Source organism: Raphanus sativus, chromosome 6, assembly GCF_000801105.2.
Source record: "Raphanus sativus cultivar WK10039 chromosome 6, ASM80110v3, whole genome shotgun sequence".
Lineage (NCBI taxonomy): Eukaryota > Viridiplantae > Streptophyta > Magnoliopsida > Brassicales > Brassicaceae > Raphanus > Raphanus sativus.
In genome coordinates, this window is record NC_079516.1 from 39,615,955 (window position 1) to 39,638,393 (window position 22,439).

Consider the following 22,439-nt stretch of genomic DNA (forward strand, 5'->3'; position numbering starts at 1 on the left):
TCCAGCTTAAAAATGTTGAAAACTGTAAATACAGTAGGAATCTCACAACGTGTAGTTCATTGATGTCTATAATCAAATCTGCCGTAAAAGTCGGTTAATAGTCGGTTCAACTAACGGTGCTTAAATAAAAGTTTAAAACTTTAGCCCTTGAACTAAATACAGGAACGGGAGCAGAACAAGTTGTTGAACCAAAAATGTCCAATTTAGACAGTGAACGAAACTTAACAGACTCATTATGTTCATAGCCACTTATAGTTATAGTTAAGTGGAACTCATTGTGGGGGTGGTGTGGGAGCCCTTTCTTTACCCATTACGAGTTCCATGAGCCAAATTGGATAGGTGGCGTGCTCTGAAAAGTGAAAAGTATAATATCTTATTTTGGAACAAATTAGTTTTACTGAGCAATATTATTTTCTTCTTAAACTATGAAATTTTCGCTAATTTAAATTACGAGGTGCGATGATTCGAAGGTCTCTCGAAAACCTCAAACGATTATGGTTGCGTCGATTGCGCTTTGATCTAGTAGATTTGAGATTCGAGATCTACCAGATTTATGTGATGTGTCGTTACTGTCGTTGTTTCTGCTCATTGATCTTGTTCCAGTCACTTTCTTCTTTGTTTTTTTTAGTATTTCTCTTCTCTTTTTGAGTGAAAGGTGGTGTCGATGTTCACCACTGAGGACCTCTGTCCTTTGGTATATTTGACAACTGCATTGGTGTGTTGCGACGAAAGTTAGTGATTTCCTTTTTCTTTGTTAATACCGCCGCCTAGGGTTTTGAGGACGATCTGCCGCTATGGTACTCTTGCGTGGAGATAGAGTCATGGCTCTCCGTTTGTTCAGCCTGTTGATGGAGAGTTTTCAACTCTCTCTGTGTTTCTTTTTCATGTTTACTAATTTCCGGTTCTAGCTTTAGTTCTCGTTCTTGATGTCACAGCTGTATACTTTAAGGTCGTGTGGCCGGTTAGTGAGCTTTTGTACCTTTTGCACTTAATCAGGGTCTGCACTTCATCTTCAGCGACGTCATGTCAGATGAGAAAGTTTATGACCGCGTTAGTTATGGGTATGTTTATTCGGCGTCTTCCATATTTGGTATTTTGGGGTCATTACTAACCACCTCCGTTAAATCGATCTAGAGCCACCTTCGGATGAGTGTTCGTCCAAACTACCCTCCTTTTCTATTTTCTCGGCTCCTCCTGGTGATTGAGAAGTGATTTTTTGGGAAGTATAATATGTTGTCATTTGTTCTAGTTTTATTATTATCTTCAGTGCTCACTTTTTTTTGTTTGCTTTTAATTTAATTGTAAGTTTCTTAGAGATTATTTTTAAACTTTTTTTGTGGCGTTCAAAAACCGAATATAACTTAATAAGAGATTCTGGTACAGTTCCATTAAACAGAATATAGCTTAATAAGAGATCATCTATTTATTTCTAATATTTTTTAAAATAAACATATATCAAATTATTAAAATTATTATGAATATACTTACACATTTAAGCATACATAAAACTTATTTGATTTGACTTAATTAGAATAAAAAATAATTATACTTTCTTTTGAATTTGAAAGAATGTATCTAACTCAATATAATCACAAAATGAGTAACTAGACTAATCCAACTTATCCAAAATCAAAGATCTAATAACTACAATAAAACATAAAATTTTATAACAAGAATTTATTTATTTTTATAATATAAATTATAGGATGACTCAAAACAAATTAATATAGAAAAATAAACTATTAATCCATTGTTACAGTTCAGTTCTTTTGTAAAATTTATATATATGCATGAAACTTCAAAATATTATCATTATTTTTATTTGTGTAACTTTGAGTCAAACACTTCTATTTCCTTTTATGTAATTCTACGCACAATATATATATATTAAATTATACATAATATTATTAAATATATATTTACATATCTAAGATAACAATCAACCTAAATTCATATAAGAAACTTAATCAAAATTTTAATATATTTAGAACAAAGAATAAAACTAATAGTTGAATTCCGAGAAATAGATTCAATCCAGTATATCTAAGTGGTAACCAAATCAGCTGTTGATTCAAAAATAACCAAACGGACTAGATGGACGATCATCTTTTTGCTTGGATTTTATAATATATATCTGGAAAGCAAAGAATAACAAAGTGTTTAGTAATTTGGATGTGGATCCCAGAGATACACTTAATCGAGCAAAAACAGAATTAATATTGTGGGAGAGGGCACAAGATATGAATTTACAACAGTTAACACAACCAATAGAAGCTAGAAACCTTCCAAGGATTCCAGAGAGATGGTGTTTCACAGATGGTTCGTGGAAAGATAAGAATCTCTTTTCGGGATAAGGTTAGTTTAGCACTCTAGAGGGTTTTGATGGACTAATGGGGGGGGGGAGATTATTAGGGCAAGCTTATCACCTCTCCATTCGGAGGTGGAATCACTGATATGGGAAATGGAGTGTATGAGAAATTTACGACAGTTTCATGTTACATTTGCAACGGATTATTAATCAGTTGGTGAAAATGATGTCGTAACCAGAAGAATGACCAGCGTTTACAAGTTATCTGGAATATATCAAGATCTTGAAAAGAAGCTTCCTGAATTCAAAGATCATTCATGTAACTCGGACAGAGAATTCAAGAACGGATAGTCTAACACGTAGTGTCAGACAACAACCGTCTTTCGTCGTTCACATGGATGCAGAATTATCAGTTTGGTTTACATAGTCTATATGAATCTATATAAATTGATGACAAAAAAAAACGGACTAAATATAACATATCCAAAATCATACATCGAATTAAAATAATATAATATTATTAATATAAATTATACATATAAATTATAAACTGATTTAAAAGTAAAAATAAATATCAATTAATTATTATGATATATTTTAATTTATAAATATTCATATTCGTGCATGAACACAGGAGAATCACTTAATCATCGTACAAATGGTTTTACCAATTTTATAAGACATATCATGATTTGTATATTTTTTTTTTTTTGGAGAAATTCTCAAAATGTGTTCTTATTAACTATAATGATATATGAGTATTTAAATTGCTTAAAATATAACTATAATGATATTCTTATACGCCACACCTCAGGTGTCGCATGTGTCTCATCCTAAATTATCATTTTTTATTAATAGTTGGTGTTAAAAAATGTTTCTATGCCACATGGTTAAAACAATTCTTGTTCCGCCCCTGCTTCTTAACTTTAACCAACAAGAAAGTTCAATTATGAAAACCAACCCATCACAACAAGAGATTTGACATTTTCGTAGTTCTCATGAAGACATTGAACCAACCCAAAGCTGTTGGACCGAATTAACTGATCGAAAGTTGTGATCGAGTGGGGACATACCAACGGTTGATAGAGTTGAAGCCACACGAAACAGACCAATTTTGTCTAACGACAATGACTGTTTGCAACAACACTTGAAATTCAAGGATATTGCCATAAATTTCTTCGACATATGTCGACGATATAAGGAACATCACGTATAGTAGAATATGTTTGACCTTATAATTTGTCATGCAAAATAAGCGGTTTGATATAAACTTGGATTTGTAATAGTCAAGCCTTATTATTTTTAATCATTTGTCATGCAAAATAACAGATATACTATGCCTCATTTCAATTATGTCATTAACAATAAAGTATGCCTAGGCTTCTCTTCTGCATAGTAAATCAATTATATAGATAGAAGAAAACAAACAACTAAAACTCTTTGAAGAGATATGCTATATATGAAAGAATAAGAGCCAATCAAACGTATATTGATATATATTCTTTTGATATAAAATATTTAACATATATTCAACTGCAAAAGAAAACAAAAAATGGATGAAACTGGATCTGGAATGTTAAAAATTATACTATATTTCTAACTGGCTCCTATGAGTTATGAATTCAGTCAATCATCCACAACCACATACATATTCATAAAACAATCAGTAAATTAGTTGCAAAAAATGGCACCTCCCTTATATCTCTTACAAAATCAATAGAAGATGTTAGATTATGTGGTTGGGACAAACCGACCCTACAAAATGTCGCACAGCTTCAGCTACAATTAAACATCTAACTTGTCAATGTTCCAAAAGCTTCACACCCAGACAACGAACACTCTTCACCTTATGAGAACATTTCATTTCATTAACTATTACCCATACCTAAGTCCAACCTTTCACATCGTTATGTAATATAGTTCATAGTTCATGTATCAACGAGAGATGGTCAATTTAATAAATAAAATACTATGTTGCCTTTGTCATCGATGATAACACTAAATCTCTAATAAGTTGTATTACAGATCTGATCCATCTTCTTCTCTGCTCCAATTTTTTTTATCGATTACGAGATCTAATAAGGTTCAAATCCATATTGTTGTGTATATTTTATTTAAATCATATCCAGTTCGTTACTATTTTTGCATATAGAATAGTATTTATCGTTAAACGATTCTAGCTAATCTGTTGAACAAATAAACGTAAAACTAAATGGATTTCTGTTTCTTCTGAAATAAGTATTACTATTTTTATATTTCGGAAAACATATAATAATTTATATTTTTACTCTATATTTTGAAGAATGTTATTTTATAAATCATGCGACTACTATAAAGATAAGAATCAATAAGGTTATGGATTCCGTCAAAGATAATAATCAATAACCAATGGAACATGAGAACAAAGAACAAAAAACTTGGCTTTTAAGCAGTAAATAGCATTTATACTAGAAATGTTTCAGCGACTTTGTAGAATTAGTACTGTAGATGGATCATACATGTGAATGGTATGACGCCACCAAACGTTGAGATATATAAAATAAGATAAATAGCTACAACTTTTGAAACGGGTCGGACACAATTATAACTGGACAGAGCCAGTGGAGTGGTGTACAAGTTACTTAGCTAGTTAGCTCGAGCTCTTATCTTTTAACTTTTTAGACAACACTACACGGAAATGGTAGAAATAATCGAATGTAAAAACATCTTGAGGAAAATATATATACTGATATTTTACAATTTAAAAATTTATTACTGAATTTGCTGAGTGAAGGAGCAAATTTGCTGAGTGAAGGAGAAAAAAAAGGTGCAAAATTGTGACTTTGAAATATTGTACCGTTGGTAAAAACGTGCAAACTTGAAGAATCATTACGTATTTTCACCAACGTTATGATACTGTATATGTTAATTAGTATGTAGAATATTTTTTGTGTTGATTCACTGGTAACTAATCAAACAAGTGGTGCTGGTATGTATGCTATTTTATAGTTCAAATGGGACTACATACAAGGTGAGTATAGTTAAAGTTTCTTTCTTGACCGGTCTGAAGTGCTTAATTATTTTTTTGAAACTTAAAATGGTCAAATCCGGGTCTATTAAAAACACATACCTAATTCTGAGTGGAGATACAACCCACGGATAGACCTTCTTCTGGACATTCAAATGAGCCGAAAGCAATAGCTTATATCCGTGTGGCCGGTGAAGTTTGAATTCGGATTCGCCGTATTGGGTTTTTAATTTTTTCAAGCGTTACTAGGCCACCACTACCGATTAAGTAGTTTAATTATGTTATTAAGATTTTGTATCATCTGATTATTTGCGAGTGTGAACATCAATACAAATGTGATTTACAAGTTAATATCTTTAAATAGCAGTAAACTCCTTTAATTTTCCATTAATCAGGCACGAGTTACGTACGGTGTGTAGAAGTCTATGCCAGTGGCCCGTTAACATATTGAATATAACAAATAAACCATGGCAAATTTTACTATATTTCGGAAGGACGTTTTTTTTTTGAACAACTAACGCATAAAATCTAAGACTCAAACATAACTACGGTTTAAAAGGTAAAAGAAAAGAAAACAATACCTAACATGTGAATTTGTTTTCCCCGATACCTAACATGTGGTTAAGCTGACAAAGTGACCGTTTATTTGAAATATTAATGCTTTAATTACTACACTACATTACTACTAGGCAGCTTCGACGACGTTAGAAAATGAAAACACAAACTAGTGTGTTTATACATGGTGTAATTTTAAATTATGTCCACGCATTTAAATAAACCTGTTGAAAATTGTACTACTTTAAGACTATTATTTTAAATTTATGCTTTTGCGATACACCCCACGAACCATTTTTAAAGAATCCATGCCATATTGGTATCGGCATGTGAGACTCCCGAGTAGCGTGGCCTAGAATCGCGTGACCGTTTTTATTGCTTACCACCCAAAGATTATGCTTCAGCGGTCATAGATTCAGCATCGCATTAAATTGAACCACAACTATATAGGTAGATAAGTAAAAAGTTTTAGCAAAAATTATAAAAATACGAAAGCCTCAGTTACAAAAAAAAAAATTATAAAAATACAAGCGGTGGACTTTCATGCATAGGCATGTGTACTGGTTTCTTTCTTTGGACTTTAAATGGAGAAAAATGTAGAAAGAAACAAAACGCTCTAATCCATTTTACTATAAGAGAATTTTTAATTCATATTTATACTTGGATTTATAATAGTACTTAGAATTAAAATCACTCTAATTGATCTCTATTTTCTTTCTCTAAAATAGAAATTACTATGTATAGAGAAAGAAATAGTATTTCTTTATATTTTACTCTGTATTTAAAAATAACTGTTATAAAATAATACTTAGAATTTCTTTTACTTATATTATAAGTTTTTTTATTTTAGAAGTAAAAATAGCACAATACGTTAGAAATATTCTACATATATTGGTAGTGTTTGTGGGATTAATATGCTACTTTTTCCCAAACTGTTTACTGTTATATCCACTGCAAAAATTATGATTAAGTGGATAAATCCAAATAAAAAAAATACAGTGATCAATATCGATGGTGTCCCTAATGAAGCGAGGAGCATGATTTGATGCAGCGTGGCGGAGTGGGTATGATATTGGCGTACGTCTAATCAGTTTTCAATCTCTGTTATCTACAACTACAATCAATGCTTCTAAATCCCAAACACACCTCTAATCAAACCCATCGAGGTCTACTATAAACCGGACCGATAGTCATTTGTCTACCTGAGATATTATCAAGGAAACCATCAAGACGTTTTAAGCATATTTCAATTAGGCATTTATTCTCAATCAAGTTTTAAAACAGTTGATTACTCGAAAACAAGGAAATATTTATTAGCAAATTTTAAATACTGTGATCAATGTTATAATCTGGTTTTTATTTCCATAATTTACGCATGGGTCCCACGTGTTTCCAAGAAAATCAGAGCCATGAAAGAGAGCTCAACAAAACTGTAAACCAATCAGGAAGGTATCTGATGCTGATTTAGACAATTAAAGAATCTCAACGAAGATAAAAATTCTTGACTTTAACCATCAAATTAACTCAAAGCTCCTTGGCTGAAGATCCTTCTTCGCCGGCCTCTGGTGTACGGAGGGAGGAGGCGCTCAAAGCTCCTTGGCTCCTTGTTTCTGTTATGGAACCCTAAATTTTCGGGTTTTTTTTGTTTTAAATCGAAGGTTATTAGGTGCGGTGTGTTTCTTGGGTTGAGTTTGTGGGCCGTTGAGGAAGAGCTTTCGGCTGAAGATGTCGTTCTCTGGCGACGACGAGTTCAAGAGTTGGATAGCGGAGGATCTAGGTTGCTCTGTCTCGGGTGTCCGGTGGTACAGAGTTGGTGATGGTCGCGTTGGTAACGGTGACCTCGCCGGCGTGAAGACAGAGCGCCATAGACGAGCTATGTAGTCGTGGAGGATCCGATGTATCGGAGATCCGGCGAAAAGAGATTGACAGAGGGTAGTGTCGGCGGCGATGCGAACTATCCAGTTTGTTTGGTGTGGGCCGCTGGGCCGCAGGGTTAATTGGGCCTCGTCATGTGTTTCTGGAGTAGCCCGGTTTGCTGTAATGGGCTTTTGGTTGGGTTCTTTTTTGGTACATTTTAGCCCAAAGGATTTTTAGTGGGTTGCCCTGTTGGGTTTTGTATTGTTTATGAGCCCTGTGCCTTTTATTAATATTATCCAGAGAGAAAAAAAAAAACCATCAAATTAACTAGTCGATGAAGTCATTAGAGATTCGAATTATTTTAATATTTTTATAAAATACTAAATCAAACCAAAAATAAATACTCATAGAAAGGACAACTCGTAAGACCCACCAATAAAACTTGCTATAAATACATAACACGAAGCTCCTTACTTTGGCAAACAAAGCCTCTCTCTCTTTCTCTCTCGTCTCTCAGCTTTTTCAGTTTGCCTTCAGACAGACACATCTGAAACCCCATAACTCATAAAGCTCACTTCTTTCCATAAAACTCCCCACTCCACAAAATTTTGTTCTTTTCCAAAATGGTCGACGTCGATCGGAGAATGACCGGTCTCCGGCCAGCTCACGCGGCGGGTCTCCGTCGTCTCTCAGCTCGCGCCTCCGCACCAACGACTCCAACGGTGAGGAACAGCCTCGTATCTTTCTCGTCTCTCGCCCACCAAGTCATCTCACACTTACACACTTCGAGGATCCACGTCCAACCGGGTCTAACCGACGCAGAGTTCGCCAGAGCCGAAGCCGAGTTCTCGTTCTCTTTCCCGCCGGATCTCCGCGCCGTTCTCGCCGCCGGCTTACCCGTCGGAGCCGGTTTCCCGGACTGGCGTTCTCCCGGAGCCCGTCTCCATCTCCGAGCCATGATCGATCTTCCCGTCGCCGCCGTGTCGTTTCAGATCGCGAGGAACAGTCTCTGGAGCAAGTCTTGGGGCCCGAGACCGTCTGACCCGGAAAAGGCCTTGCGGGTCGCGAGAAACGCTCTCAAGAGAGCTCCTTTGATGATTCCCATCTTCGATCACTGCTTTATTCCTTGTAAACCGTCTTTAGCGGGTAACCCGGTTTTCTACATCGACGAGACCCGGATTTTTTGTTGCGGGTCGGATCTATCCGATTTCTTCGAGCGTGAGTCTGTCTTCAGAGGATCCGGTTTGTCTCCGGTTGTTCTCACTAAGCAGCGTTCTGTTAGCGAGATAACCGCCGGGTCTTCCTCCTCGTCGAATTTCTCTAGAATGAGTTTGGACTCGGGTCGGGTTCGCGGGTCGGGTGCACCGAGATGGGTTGAGTTTTGGAGTGACGCGGCGGTGGATCGTCGCAGGAGAAACTCGGCTTCTTCGATGTCGTCGTCACACTCTTCGTCGCCGGAGAGATACCTAGACTTACCGAGATCCGAGCCGCCGAAATGGGTGGACGAATACGTTAACCGGATCGGGTCGGTTTTAAGAGGAGGCGGGTGGAGCGAATCCGACGTAGATGATATCGTCCACGTGTCGGCATCTGGGTTCTTTGAGGATGAAATGGTGATTTTGGATAATCAAGCGGTTTTAGATGCTTTGCTTCTGAAAGCGGGTCGGTTCTCGGAGTCGCTCCGTAAAGCTGGTTGGAGCTCCGAGGAAGTGTCGGACGCATTGGGTTTTGATTTTCGACCGGAGAAAGAGAGGAAACCGGTGAAGAAACTGTCTCCTGAGGTCGTTAAAAGAATAGGGAAACTTGCCGAGTCGGTTTCTCGGTCATGATAATACTCCCCGACGAAATTTATTTTTCTTAGATCAAAAATACCGTAATACTGTAGTTTTTAAAAGTTTTCAAAAGGTTTTAAATAGTATTTGCAGTCATACATTTACCCTATATTTTGTTAGTAAGCAAAAAGAGAAAATCATGGTTCTTAAAATACGCCGAATAGTGTAATAAATATATCTTGAATGTGTACATTACAATACAGGGATTCTTAAAATTAATTGTCATTTTGCTTTGGAAGTAGGGGCTAAAAAGAGATAACTTATTTTACGTGGAGCTTTTAGATCAATTCTTTTGAGGTGAGGTTCATTTGTGGAATATCTCCAAAATCTTTAAAAAGAAGCACCAACGCGCACGTGTGACGACTTTCCCGCGAACAAAGGCAACGCCGACGTCGTTTTTCTTAACGCAACGCTGTCTTTTCTAACCCTACCTTTGTACGATATCGAACGACGTAGCCAAAAACTATGAAATGATTACTTAACCTTGAACGATAAATACAACGTACCATTATTACTAGTATTATTTTTGTTATTTTTCACTAAAAAAATAGAATTTTATTATTATTGTTGTTTCATCTTTAAGTTCGAGGATTTGGTTTCAAGTTTATGCACTTGATTCTGAATTATATCTGGTTTTATGTGAATATGAAAAGGATTAGAAAACAATCGATCGTGTTAAAGAAAACAATAATAGAGAACAAAATAATGTAATTGAATTAGTTTGGACCATTATTTGAGATATTATTAAGGAACTCGAGCCAAAATATAAAGATGTGTACTATACCAAACACTTAATAATCCAGAAAATAATTAAGGTTGGATGAGATGTATCAGACAGTTTACAGCTAGGTACACTGAGGAATTAAAATGCTTTGCTTGCGTACGTTGTGATCAGTGATCCTAACTAACTTTTACCAGTAAAGGACTGTTGCTGCAATCATTATTTTTCCAAATAATAATCTTTGTATATTTCTAACATTTCTGGTTTCATTATTGTTCTTTTGGAAATTGCAACGTATGATGCTCAAAAGTTTAATAATTCACTCTATAGCTTATTGCCCTTCTATATTATGCGTCGTCTGTCTTTTATATAATAATCTTTTATTCAAAAAATATTAATAATATTAACTCCTCACAAATAAATTGTAGCGCTTAGAAAATACACATAGTTTTTGAAAATAACCTATTTTAGTAACTATGTAAAAAGTGAATTGTTAATTTCTCATATTTGATCCTTCGCATGACCATCAGTATTATTTTTGGAGTAGTTTTCCCTAGCAGAAGCCTGTCTGCAACAACTCTCTTGGTTAATGACAGGAAGTTTTGCCGATATTGGTTTATTCGTTAACCACACCGAGACAGGCTATTAAAGCTTCGTCATAAAGCTTTATCGTTTCTTAGCATCCTAGTGCGAGAAGGAGGTGAGACTTATTTCTGGTTCGATCCTTGGACCCCTTATGGCGTCTTGATTTGGCGTCTTGATTGACTATTTAGGCCCTTCGGGACCTATAGATTTGGGAATTCCGCTGGATTCTCTGGTTTCTTCTATTACTCAGGGTTATGTTTGGAACTTAAGACCGGCCAGGTCTGAGAGACAACTTAATCTACATGTTTATCTCACTTCATTCTCTCCTGCTCCTGGATCAGACGCTGCTATCTGGAAAGTTGGAGACCGAGTTTGCTCTAAATTCTCTACTAAGGATGTCTGGAATTCTATTCGTCTGACTAAGCCTTCGGTTTCTTGGGCAAGATTCATATGGAATAAAGCAATTATTCCTAAATATAGGATTACTTCTTGGTTGTTCACTCTCAACCGTAATCCAACTAAGGACCGTTTGACCTCTTGGGGTCTCGATTTGGAGAATTGCTGTTTGCTATGTGGAACTAACCCGGAGTCGAGGGATCATTTGTTCTTTGTCTGCCCTTACTCCTCTCTAGTTTGGAAAGCTGCGATTGGGGTGCTTGGTTTCAGTAACCCTCCGTTTCAGTGGGAAACTATTCTTCGATGGCTTGATTCTGCTACCTTGAACAAAGTCCAACTTGCTGTTGTGCTTCAGCTGTGGCATGGGTCTATATAGGCATTATGGCAAGAGCGCAATGCTCGATACCATAATGGTCTTACAAAATCTTATTGGATGTTATCTCGCGATGTCATTAAGCAGGCAAAGGATAAATCTTCAGCTATGTGTAACTGTGGATCTGATCTTGGCTCTTGTTTGGTGGCATTCTGGTCGGCGATATAGAAAGTGCAGCATCTCTACTGCTGTGCTTTGTTCAAATCACTTCCATGGTCTACAACACCATTGTGACCTTCTCCCTTCTTTCTCTTTAAATTCCCTTGCTTTATTTCGGTTTTAGTATGCTGATGTGATCTCCCTCTGTAAACTCTATGTTTCCTTTGTCTTTAATATGAAAGCCTTTAAAAAAAAAAACACCGAGACAAATGATTCACAAACTCAATTTTATCATTTTGTTAACCATATCTACACAATAAATTTAATTTACAAACCTATTCTACTTTCCATTTTATATAGTATAGTATAATATTACATAGTATTATATATTATTATCAGATTTTAAACAAAAACATATTATAAATATATATATTATAGTTTATATTTGGGTTTAAATTTAATGATTAGATTTTAGGGTTTAGTATTTAAGGATTGAAATTGGTGTAATGTTAGTATTAGGAGTTGTGGGTGTGGTCAGAATCATGTACTATTTCGGACATATGTAATAGACTGCTCATTCCAAATATGATCAATAAACATGTGACGTGGATGGCTTTTCCTTATTCCATGTCTATTATATATATATATATATATATATATATATATGATAATTAATGATTTAAATAATAAATACCTATTCATTTTTTTATGATGTTTTAGAAAATAATTTTGTTTCAATTTTTTGATGTTTTGAAACTTTCTATGCAAAATTATTAAAATAATTGATTAAAATTTTAAAGTCAAGATGTATTTTTTGTCTTATTTGTTCAGAATAGCAAATAGTAAGTACTTTTACTTACTTTTTTGTTATGAACAAGTAGTTTCATTAAAAATATTTTTTTAATTTGTACATCTTACAAAAAGAAAAAGAGGGAGTTTTGCTAAAAATTTGTATACTTTATAATATTTTGTTAATTCTTTATTATTAAAAATAAATTACACAATTACATTAATCATATAATAAACACTACAAGAAAAAGCGTAATTCTGACGGACGTTCTGACGGAAAATGAGTTCCTCGGAATATTCCGAAAAATTTCCGAAGAAATTCTGAAAAACACAAATTTGTTTTCTGATGAAATACCGAGGAAATCATATTCCTCGGAATAGGATTTAAAGATTTGATTATAGGGTTTGTGTTCCTCGGAATATATATATATATATATATATATATATTTCATATCATTTAAATTAAACTATATATCATATGAAAATACGTACTTGTATTTTTATATTTGCATTGAACATATATTGAAAATTTAATATTTTAATTTTGAAATCTTCACTGTTTTTTTAAATGATTATAAATTATTGAAATCACTAAACATTCCACATTAAAAACAATTCGTAGGTATAAAATTTTGTTACACAAATATGCAAATAATCATAAAAAAAATAAGTAGAAACCTCATTTAATAATTATCCATATGAAGTATATTTTATATATATATATATATATATATATATGTTAATATCATTTAAATTTAATTATACATCATATACATAGATAAGATTGATTGTTTTGATATATTTACCCTAAAATTATTGCGAACAAACAAGAATGATACTTGATTTATATGTGCATGCCAATTTATTATATAATAGTAATTGATTTCTTAGTTATTTAATATATAGTTATTATTTTATTATTTCAAAATAAGCAGAAAAACATAAAATAAATAATAAATATAAAGTATTTATTCTACACAAGACGCATATCTTAACTTAAGTATGTATCTCTTAATAATTTTAAATCTAAACATCTTTAAATCTCAGGCCAAAAAAAATAACAAATGAAAATAAATTTTAGAATCAATATTTATATTGAGCAATAACTAAAATGAAAAAAAATGATATAAAAAGAAAAAAATATTGAAGATAGATAGGATTGACACGTGAACGTAAACTTCTTATAATCATAATTAAATTTTAAATTTCTAAATCATGATATAAAACCAAACTGATATAGTTTTATTGTAACCAAATAGTAGGTCTGAGATTCTTCGATCTAAACGTTAGGTTCTTATGTGATAAGTAATTTTGACCTAAAATATTTTTAAAAATGAGATCAGCTCATCAGTAAACAAATTATGTTTAACAAAAAAGTTAAAAAAATTGTTTAAGTGCCAAAAAAGTTAATTTGATTAAAAATATAAATCTTATTTTCATTTACAATATTTTAAAATAATTTTCATATAAATTAACCCTTCACCCTATCGCAATAAGCATGTATTATCCTATTATGATTGTATTCTGAATGGGTCACATAAACTTTAAAGCCCATTTCATCCTTGACCCTTTTAACTTGGTATGTAATGTGCACGTCCGTCCATCTTCTAACCGGGCTTCACTAGTTTTGAATATTTATATGTAAAGCAATCGTTTGACATATTTTATGGATCAAATCGATTTTCCACATCTATAAGATCAATGGTATTGATGGTTTTTTTTTTTGTTTAATTTACGTTGCTTACAATTACTTAAGAATTAGCAACATTACAAATCAGTTACTGGCAAAAAATGAAAGAACTTGTTTTGAACATCATGACCCAAATGTAAGGATGGGTTCCTTCCTACATCTAAATTGGGAGTTTGAACCATGTTAGAAGGAATTAATTCATGATTTATAGACATCACACGGATATGAATACATGCTTTAAAACCATTTACATATCTGGAAAGAAGGTTTATCTGTAGGTTACACTTTTTTTTGGAGATTAGTCTGGACATTTTCATAGGTCCGAGATACCGCTAGATTAATCAAAAAAAACAAAGAACTTTTTACAACAAATTTTACGTCACATTTGAAATTTCATACATGACTTTCATGTATAAAATCTATATTGCATGAACATTTCAAATCATCGAGATATATATCAGAAAATCTATAAATTAATAATTTCAAGACTATGATATTGATTTATATAATTATTAATTTACAGAAATTTTTCTTTTTAGATTTATATACTTAAAGTATGGTTTCATATAAAATAAGACTATTAGATTTTATAGTATAGAAATATATAAAAAACTATTTTTTATTCAATTATTGGTGTATAAAAATATGTAATGTATATGTAAATATATTTTAAATGTAAAATGACAAAATAATATTAATGCATTTGGAATAAGAAAAAATTAAAAATAAATCATTGTGAAAAATAAACTATACAATATCTTGTTTATATTTATATAAATTGTATATATGGTAATTAATTATTTATGTTTATATTGGAACTATATGTTTATATAAAGGTTTAAAAATAATTATTATCTTATTATTTTATTAAATTATGTTATTTTTATACTAGTCTAATTTGAGATTGGCAAAATTTATTAATTTATGATGTTTGGTATATATATATATATATATTCAATAATAAAATCAATATATTATCCTATAAATTATATCTTTATCATGTCTTGTGAGGTGCACCCAAATGTAAATCTGCATTTAATATAGCACAAGGGACATGGATGGGTGATAAAAAAACAAGAGTCAAAGAATGTACCAGATACCCAAAAACCTACAAAAGACAAGAAAATAAATAAAATAAGAGTGTGTGATCTCTCGTCTCCATCCCATAATGTTTTCACTCGGCACAAATTGGTTAATTTTTCTGTCGGAAAATATATAACATCATCTATTTGTTTGGCTGAATTTTTTTTTTTCTTTTTTTTGAGAACTAATTGCAGTATTTCCTTATTCAGCATGTCTATTGCCTTAGCTTTACTTTGTTTGTTTGGCTGAATTCTTTCGTGAACTAAAATTGTTTTAGTTCGTATGTCTCTTGATTCCGGAGGCTCACGTCTTATAGGTTTTGACTTCGTCTGCTTTATGTGAGATTTTTCTTTGTTCATTTCTTTGTTTTTTTTTGGTTTAACATTTCTTTGTTTGATTTAGTTGAGTAATCAAATACTATAACTTTCTTCTATTTCTAGCCACTAGTGCTACGAAGCAGGTCGAATCTATCCGGCTTGATCTTGATCTGTTCTGCCAAAAAAAAAAAACTGAATTCGAACTGAAACACGTTTATCAATCTATTCTATTAAAACTGAAGTACAGAATAATACTTACCTAACTTTAGATAATTTTTTACAGATTTACATTCTTTTTCAACTAATTCTAACGAGTACATTCATTTTCACTCTTACAAACTACTTCATTAATTATATTTACCATAATAATTCAATATTTATTTTACGTATTAACCATAATAATTTTACATCTTTAAATAAAATTACTCTATTAGTGACAAGAATTCAAACCGGTTAACAAAATTATTTTATTTGTTTACATAATCAGTTACACATAGGCATTCATATATACGTTACAGATTGATTTTTACGAGTATCATGTTTTTAGATTTTAAAATTAAACTATGTTCGTGCATTAAAAAATTTGGGACAATGTTCGATTTAAATTTGTATGAACCTAAAAATATCTAAATAACTTATATATTTACAATGTAACTAAACAATTTATAAAAATGTCAAAACCAAACTCATACGAGCGTACATGTCAAGCTCTAGTTTCTATTAAAAGATAAATACGCTATAGAAATACCTTTTATTCTATGTGGAATATTACAGAAATTGTGGATCAAATTAAATATCGATTAAGATTTTTATTAATTGTAATTATGTCTTTTGACCTCTCTATAATAACAATTAAAATTATATATACATAACAAACATTCAATTCTCACTATTTCATAACTCTAGTGATACAATCAAACCAGTAATAACTCTAGTGATACAACTAAATCGGTAAACCCGTTGACATATTAAAATGTGTCTATATTCAACTGATCACATTAACTAATATAAGATTTGATATCCTGCAAATTCTCGTAACCACAATCACTACTTTTCAACCAGTCAGATCTTAAGTAGTGAAATCGATACATTAACATTGATATAGTACTAGTTGCAATAACTAAAGTAGGCTGCATGAACGAATTAATCATGTCATACAGAACATGATGATTTATCTTAAAAAGAGAGAACATGATCTTGTGGTCTAGTGGTAGTAAATGGGTTCTGGATGCAAACATATTTCAAGTTTGATTCTCCTACTATAAAAATTAAGTTACATTGTCCTGAGAGTTAGATCTACAAAAAGGATCCTAAAAAGAGATTGAAGGGACATAATTTTAGCGCACTGATGAAAAGATAATGCGAGGAAAGTAAGTTAATTCACATATATTTTTCCATATGAACAATATAATAATAAGTAAATGAAGAATATAAAAAATATTGTCAGGAGAATACAGAGCATTTGTTCAAGAAATTTAAGATGTGCTAATATATAAGATGTGCTATAATAATACTGTAAAAGCTATTGTCAAAATTATTGTAATGATCGAATATAAATAGATATACTGTAGATTATAAAGATCAGAAATTATCAGTGGTAATGTTTGAAGCTGGAACCTTTGCGCGATTGCTTGTGTATATTACTTATAATTTGTCTATTGGCAATAATAAAATATCTAGTCTACAACTAGTACTACTATTCATTTTAACTATAAACATTTTAACTACAGACTATCTTAATTTAGTTTCGAAAATGTGATTTAATTAGAATAGTACTAGGTGTTATACTACGTTGTGGTGTTAATAAGGAGCAACGGGAATATATGATGCTTAGGACATGAACACAGCTGTATCACTACCTTGCCTTAGGAGGCAACCTACCCCAATATTAATGTTATTTAATTATTAGAAAATTTAGAGTTATATGCTATTTGATTGGAAGATCTCAATATTTGTTATATTCAGACAGTGCCCATACTCAACAAAATAATACGACGACAATATCTTTGAAAATTACATCGATCCGACTATAAAAGCGAGAACTATATAGTCTTTATCTTAACACGGTAATTTAGTTTCTTCTTTTACACGTCTAATTGTTTGCTTATGAACATCACCTTGATGGTTTGACAAAAAAAAAAAAAAGAACATCACCTTGATGTAGAAATATAATTTAGAATAAAAATGTTTTAATGATACTCTTTCACTCTATAATAAAGTAAAAATATATTTATTCTATAAATAAATCAACTCATTTAAGTTTTGTTCATCATTTTATCTTTCACTCCAAAATATAGAACCATCGGAGAAAAATCCAATTCTAAAAATTAAATAAACTATTAGAGATTGTCTAAGAGTGTGTGGGCAAAAAAGGGGGGGGGTATTATAGAAAATCTGTAGTAGAAAAAATTCAGTAGTGGACCTGGTGGTATGGCATCTGTATCCACCTTGTGTATAATTAAAGTCCTCAAAAGACAGAAAAAAAGTACGAACAAGACTTCGAATCTTAGTTAAGAATTTAAGATCCGGTGTGTTTAATTCTTACAATAACTTTGTGGAAGTAAAAAGGTGAGAAAGGGGAGAATAGCATCTATATTTGTTACTTTCAAAGCTGGTTTCTTGATTGAAAAGTGACTGCAGCGAAACGTCATCGTTAATTGGTTTTCTACGTTTCTTTACATGTTTCAGTGTCAACATAAGAGGTTAAAACCAAGTCCGAAGCAACTCAATGTGTCGGTCTATTTTGGTCTAATGATAGGAAAAATACTAAACGTTAATTCAATTAACAAAGAACACAAAAGTAATTGTTTGATGTATAGAGAAGATATCGTACATATACATTTTAGGATCCTCTGTTTATGACTTTCCATACTTGCTCATTGCACTCTAGTATATATTGTAATCATCATTATCAATAATATTCAACCTTCACATTCTATATGATATCAGAGCACACGATACCCTAATTTTTCTTTTTTTTTTCTATCAAGTTTTCTCTTTTCTTTTGCTCTCTACCGCCGCCTGCAATGGCCACTGGTAATATCTCAAACACAAATGCTACTGAAGTCATCCAAACACCCACAAAACCGTTGTTCAATATCAACACATCCAATGTCCCTAAGCTCACTTCCACAAACTATCTTATGTGGAGTCTTCAGATTCATGCTCTCATTGATGGCTATGATTTAGGAGGCTTTCTTGATGGATCCTCTGTCATCCCATCTGCAACTGTGTCTGTTAATGAAGAGTTTGCAGTTAATCCCGAGTTCGCCATTTGGAAGAGACAAGATAAGCTCATATTTAGTGCTTTGCTTGGAGCTATCTCTCCTCCTGTTCAGCCTATGGTGTCGCGAGCCACATCTTCTGCTCAGATCTGGGAGATCCTAGCCTCTACGTACGCCAAGCCGAGCAGAGCTCACTTCAAACAACTGCGTAATCAGATTAAGGTTCTGACGAAAGGTACTAGCACTGTTGATGAGTATTTTCAAGGGTTCACTACCCGCTTTGATCAGTTGGCTATCCTTGGTAAGCCTCTGGAGATTGAAGATCAGATTGAGTTCATTCTAGAAGGGCTTCCTGAGGAGTACAAGTCCATTGTCGATCAAGTTGAAGGTCGGGATACGCCACCTTCCTTGACTGAGCTTCATGAGCGATTACTCAATCATGAACTCAAGCTTCTTGCTGCTGCTCCTGCACCTCATCTACCTGTATCTGCCAATGTTGCGTATAACAACAACAACAACTCATCGCGTCAACAGCACCAGAACCAGCGTTATGGTTCCAAACAACACAGCAACTGGAATGACAATAACCAGAAGCAACACAGCAACTGGAATGATAGTAACCAGAAGCAATACAATCGCTCTGGTAACCGTCAGCCACGTCCATATCTTGGTCGTTGCCAAATCTGCAACACTCAAGGTCATAGCGCTCGACGCTGTCCACAACTCCAAGCGATGCAGCAGCAAGTGTCTCCCTTTCCGGCGACTCCAACAGCTCCATGGCAACCTCGAGCCAATGCAGCAGCGGTCTCGCCATACACAGCTAACAACTGGTTGCTCGACAGTGGTGCGACACACCATATGACCAATGATCTTCGTAACCTTGCTCTGCATCAACCTTACCAAGGAGGTGATGATGTCCTCATCGGTGATGGATCTCCCCTGACCATATCGCATACTGGTTTCACTCTTTTGCCCTCTAAAACTCGTAACATAGCGCTTGATAAGATCTTATGTGTCCCGGATATTCAAAAGAACTTGATATCAGTTTATAGATTATGCAACACTAATCAAGTTTCTGTTGAATTCTTCCCGGCATCATTTCAGGTGAAGGACCTGAGCACGGGGGCGCCTCTTCTTCAAGGCAGAACCAGGGGTGAACTGTATGAATGGCCTATCAATGCAGAGAAAGCTCAAGTCTTCTCCGCTTCAACCAGAACAAGGACGACTCTGGCTTTGTGGCACTCTCGTCTAGGCCATCCATCTACTCCTCTGTTGCAATCTATTATTTCTAAAAACTCTTTACATGTTACCTCTATGTCTTCGACACCTCAGAATCCTTTGTTTTGTTCTGATTGTCACATCAATAAGAGTCACAAAATGCCTTTTCATCAAACCTATATCACCTCTTATCGTCCCCTTCACTATGTTTTCTCGGATGTCTGGTCGTCCCCGATTCTTGCCAAAGATAACAGCAAATACTATGTCATATTTGTGGATCACTTCAGTAGATATACCTGGCTGTATCCTATGCAAAAGAAATCACAAGTTAAAGAAATTTTCATGGCGTTTAAACCACTTGTGGAGAATCATTTTCAACAGAAGATCGGCTCGTTGTACTCCGATAACGGAGGAGAGTACATCGCGCTACGGAGTTACCTTCAGGAGCACGGTATCTCACATCTTACCTCGCCTCCGCACACTCCAGAGCACAACGGCCTTTCTGAACGTAAGCATCGTCACGTCGTTGAAACTGGTCTTTCACTTCTCTCCGCTGCATCGATTCCAAAAGAGTACTGGACGTTTGCGTTTGCTACTGCAGTATACCTGATCAATCGTCTCCCTACTCCGGTGCTGGCCAATCAATCACCTTATCAGAAGTTACTTGGAGGGATTCCGAATTATCAGAAGCTTAGGAGTTTTGGCTGTCTCTGTTTTCCGTGGCTTAGGCCGTATACTGCTCACAAACTAGAAGACAGGTCTAAACCTTGTGTGTTCATGGGCTACTCTCTTACTCAGAGCGCATACTTATGTTTGGATCCTACAACCGGCAGAGTGTATACGTCGAGACATGTTCAGTTTGATGAGTATACTTACCCGTTCCCAACATTGGTAGCTTCTGCTGTCAAGTCTGGTTCTTCTACAACTGCAGAGGTTCATCAAACAATGGAGCCTCCATTTGTTACAGTTCCTCTGGTTTCGCCTACTGCGCCCTCAAGCTCAGGTCCTCACTTGGCTTCGTCCTCACACACGTCTGCTCCATCTCCAGCCCCATCTCAGGTATTGTCTTCTCCTTTACACTCTCCTTCTATCTCTACTGCTTCTACTCCTTCTTCTCCTTCTCTCAGCCCCACTGGCCAACCAACAAACCCATATCCTGCAACACAGTCACCACAAAGCCCCACTGGCTCAACCAATGTCCAAACTACTACCACCCAAAGCCCTACTGGGCATGTTCCAAGTCCACCAGTCCCTGATATTGCTCCTGTAGCACAACTACCGCAAAACACCCATCAAATGAGAACTAGAGCTAAAAATCAGATCTCAAAACCCACTAAAAAGTTCAACCTCAGTGCTATTCATAAGGCTCTTATTACGCCTGAACCAATGTCTTTCAGAGAAGCTATGCGTGATGAATATTGGCGTAATTCTATGTCTGAAGAAATCACAGGTCAGATGGAGAAGGACACTTGGGATCTTGTACCTCCGTCGCCGACTCAAAATGTTATAGGCTGTCGCTGGATTTACAAGAACAAGCTACTTCCAACTGGGAAACTGGATAAAAGAAAATCAAGGTTAGTTGCTAAAGGAAATCATCAGCAGTATGGACTTGATTATAAGGAAACTTTTAGTCCTATGATCAAGGCAGTTACAATCCGGTTGGTGCTCGGTCAAGCGGTTACAAACTCATGGCCAGTTAGGCAACTTGATGTCAATCAAGCGTTCCTTCATGGTCCCTTGGAAGAGGAGGTTTTCATGGAACAGCCTCCTGGTTTTGTAGATCGTGATCATCCTCATCATGTGTGTCGATTGAAGAAGGCTATCTATGGCCTTAAACAGGCTCCAAGAGCATGGTATATGGCACTGAAGAATTTTCTTATTCACACTGGTTTTGAAAATAGCTTTGCAGATGCTTCTTTGTTTGTATTCTTCAGTGGCACTACTCTCATCTATGTCTTAGTGTATGTTGATGACATTCTTGTCACGGGTAATAATCCTGCTGCAATTTCTGGAGTGATAGAAGCGTTGGGCTCTCAATTTTCTCTAAAGGATCAGGGTGAGGTTAGCTACTTTCTTGGCATTGAAGTAACTCGCACTAAGCATGGTCTTCATCTTATGCAACGCAAGTATATTCTTGATCTCCTAGCCAAGACTAACATGCTTGAAGCCAAGTCTGTCGCTACTCCTATGCAAACTGTGCCCAAGCTTTCGTTAAAATCGGGTACACCTCTTCAGAATCCAACAGAGTACAGGATGGTGGTGGGCAGTCTTCAATATCTCTCTTTCACGCGTCCGGACATTGCCTTTGCGGTCAACAGACTATCACAGTTTATGCATAGACCGTCGGAGGATCATTGGAATGCTGCCAAGCGAGTACTTCGCTAT

The 22,439-nt window shown here is 34.4% G+C and overlaps 1 protein-coding gene across 1 annotated transcript; it reads left to right on the forward strand.

Annotated features, from left to right (window-relative positions):
• The first annotated feature begins 8,195 nt into the window (after positions 1-8,195).
• Positions 8,196-9,657, forward strand: LOC108807272 (uncharacterized). The gene has a single exon (XM_018579539.2). It carries the CDS (start codon positions 8,351-8,353, stop codon positions 9,554-9,556), a length of 1,206 nt encoding a protein of 401 aa, XP_018435041.1. The 5' UTR covers positions 8,196-8,350; the 3' UTR covers positions 9,557-9,657.
• The last annotated feature ends 12,782 nt before the right edge of the window (positions 9,658-22,439 follow it).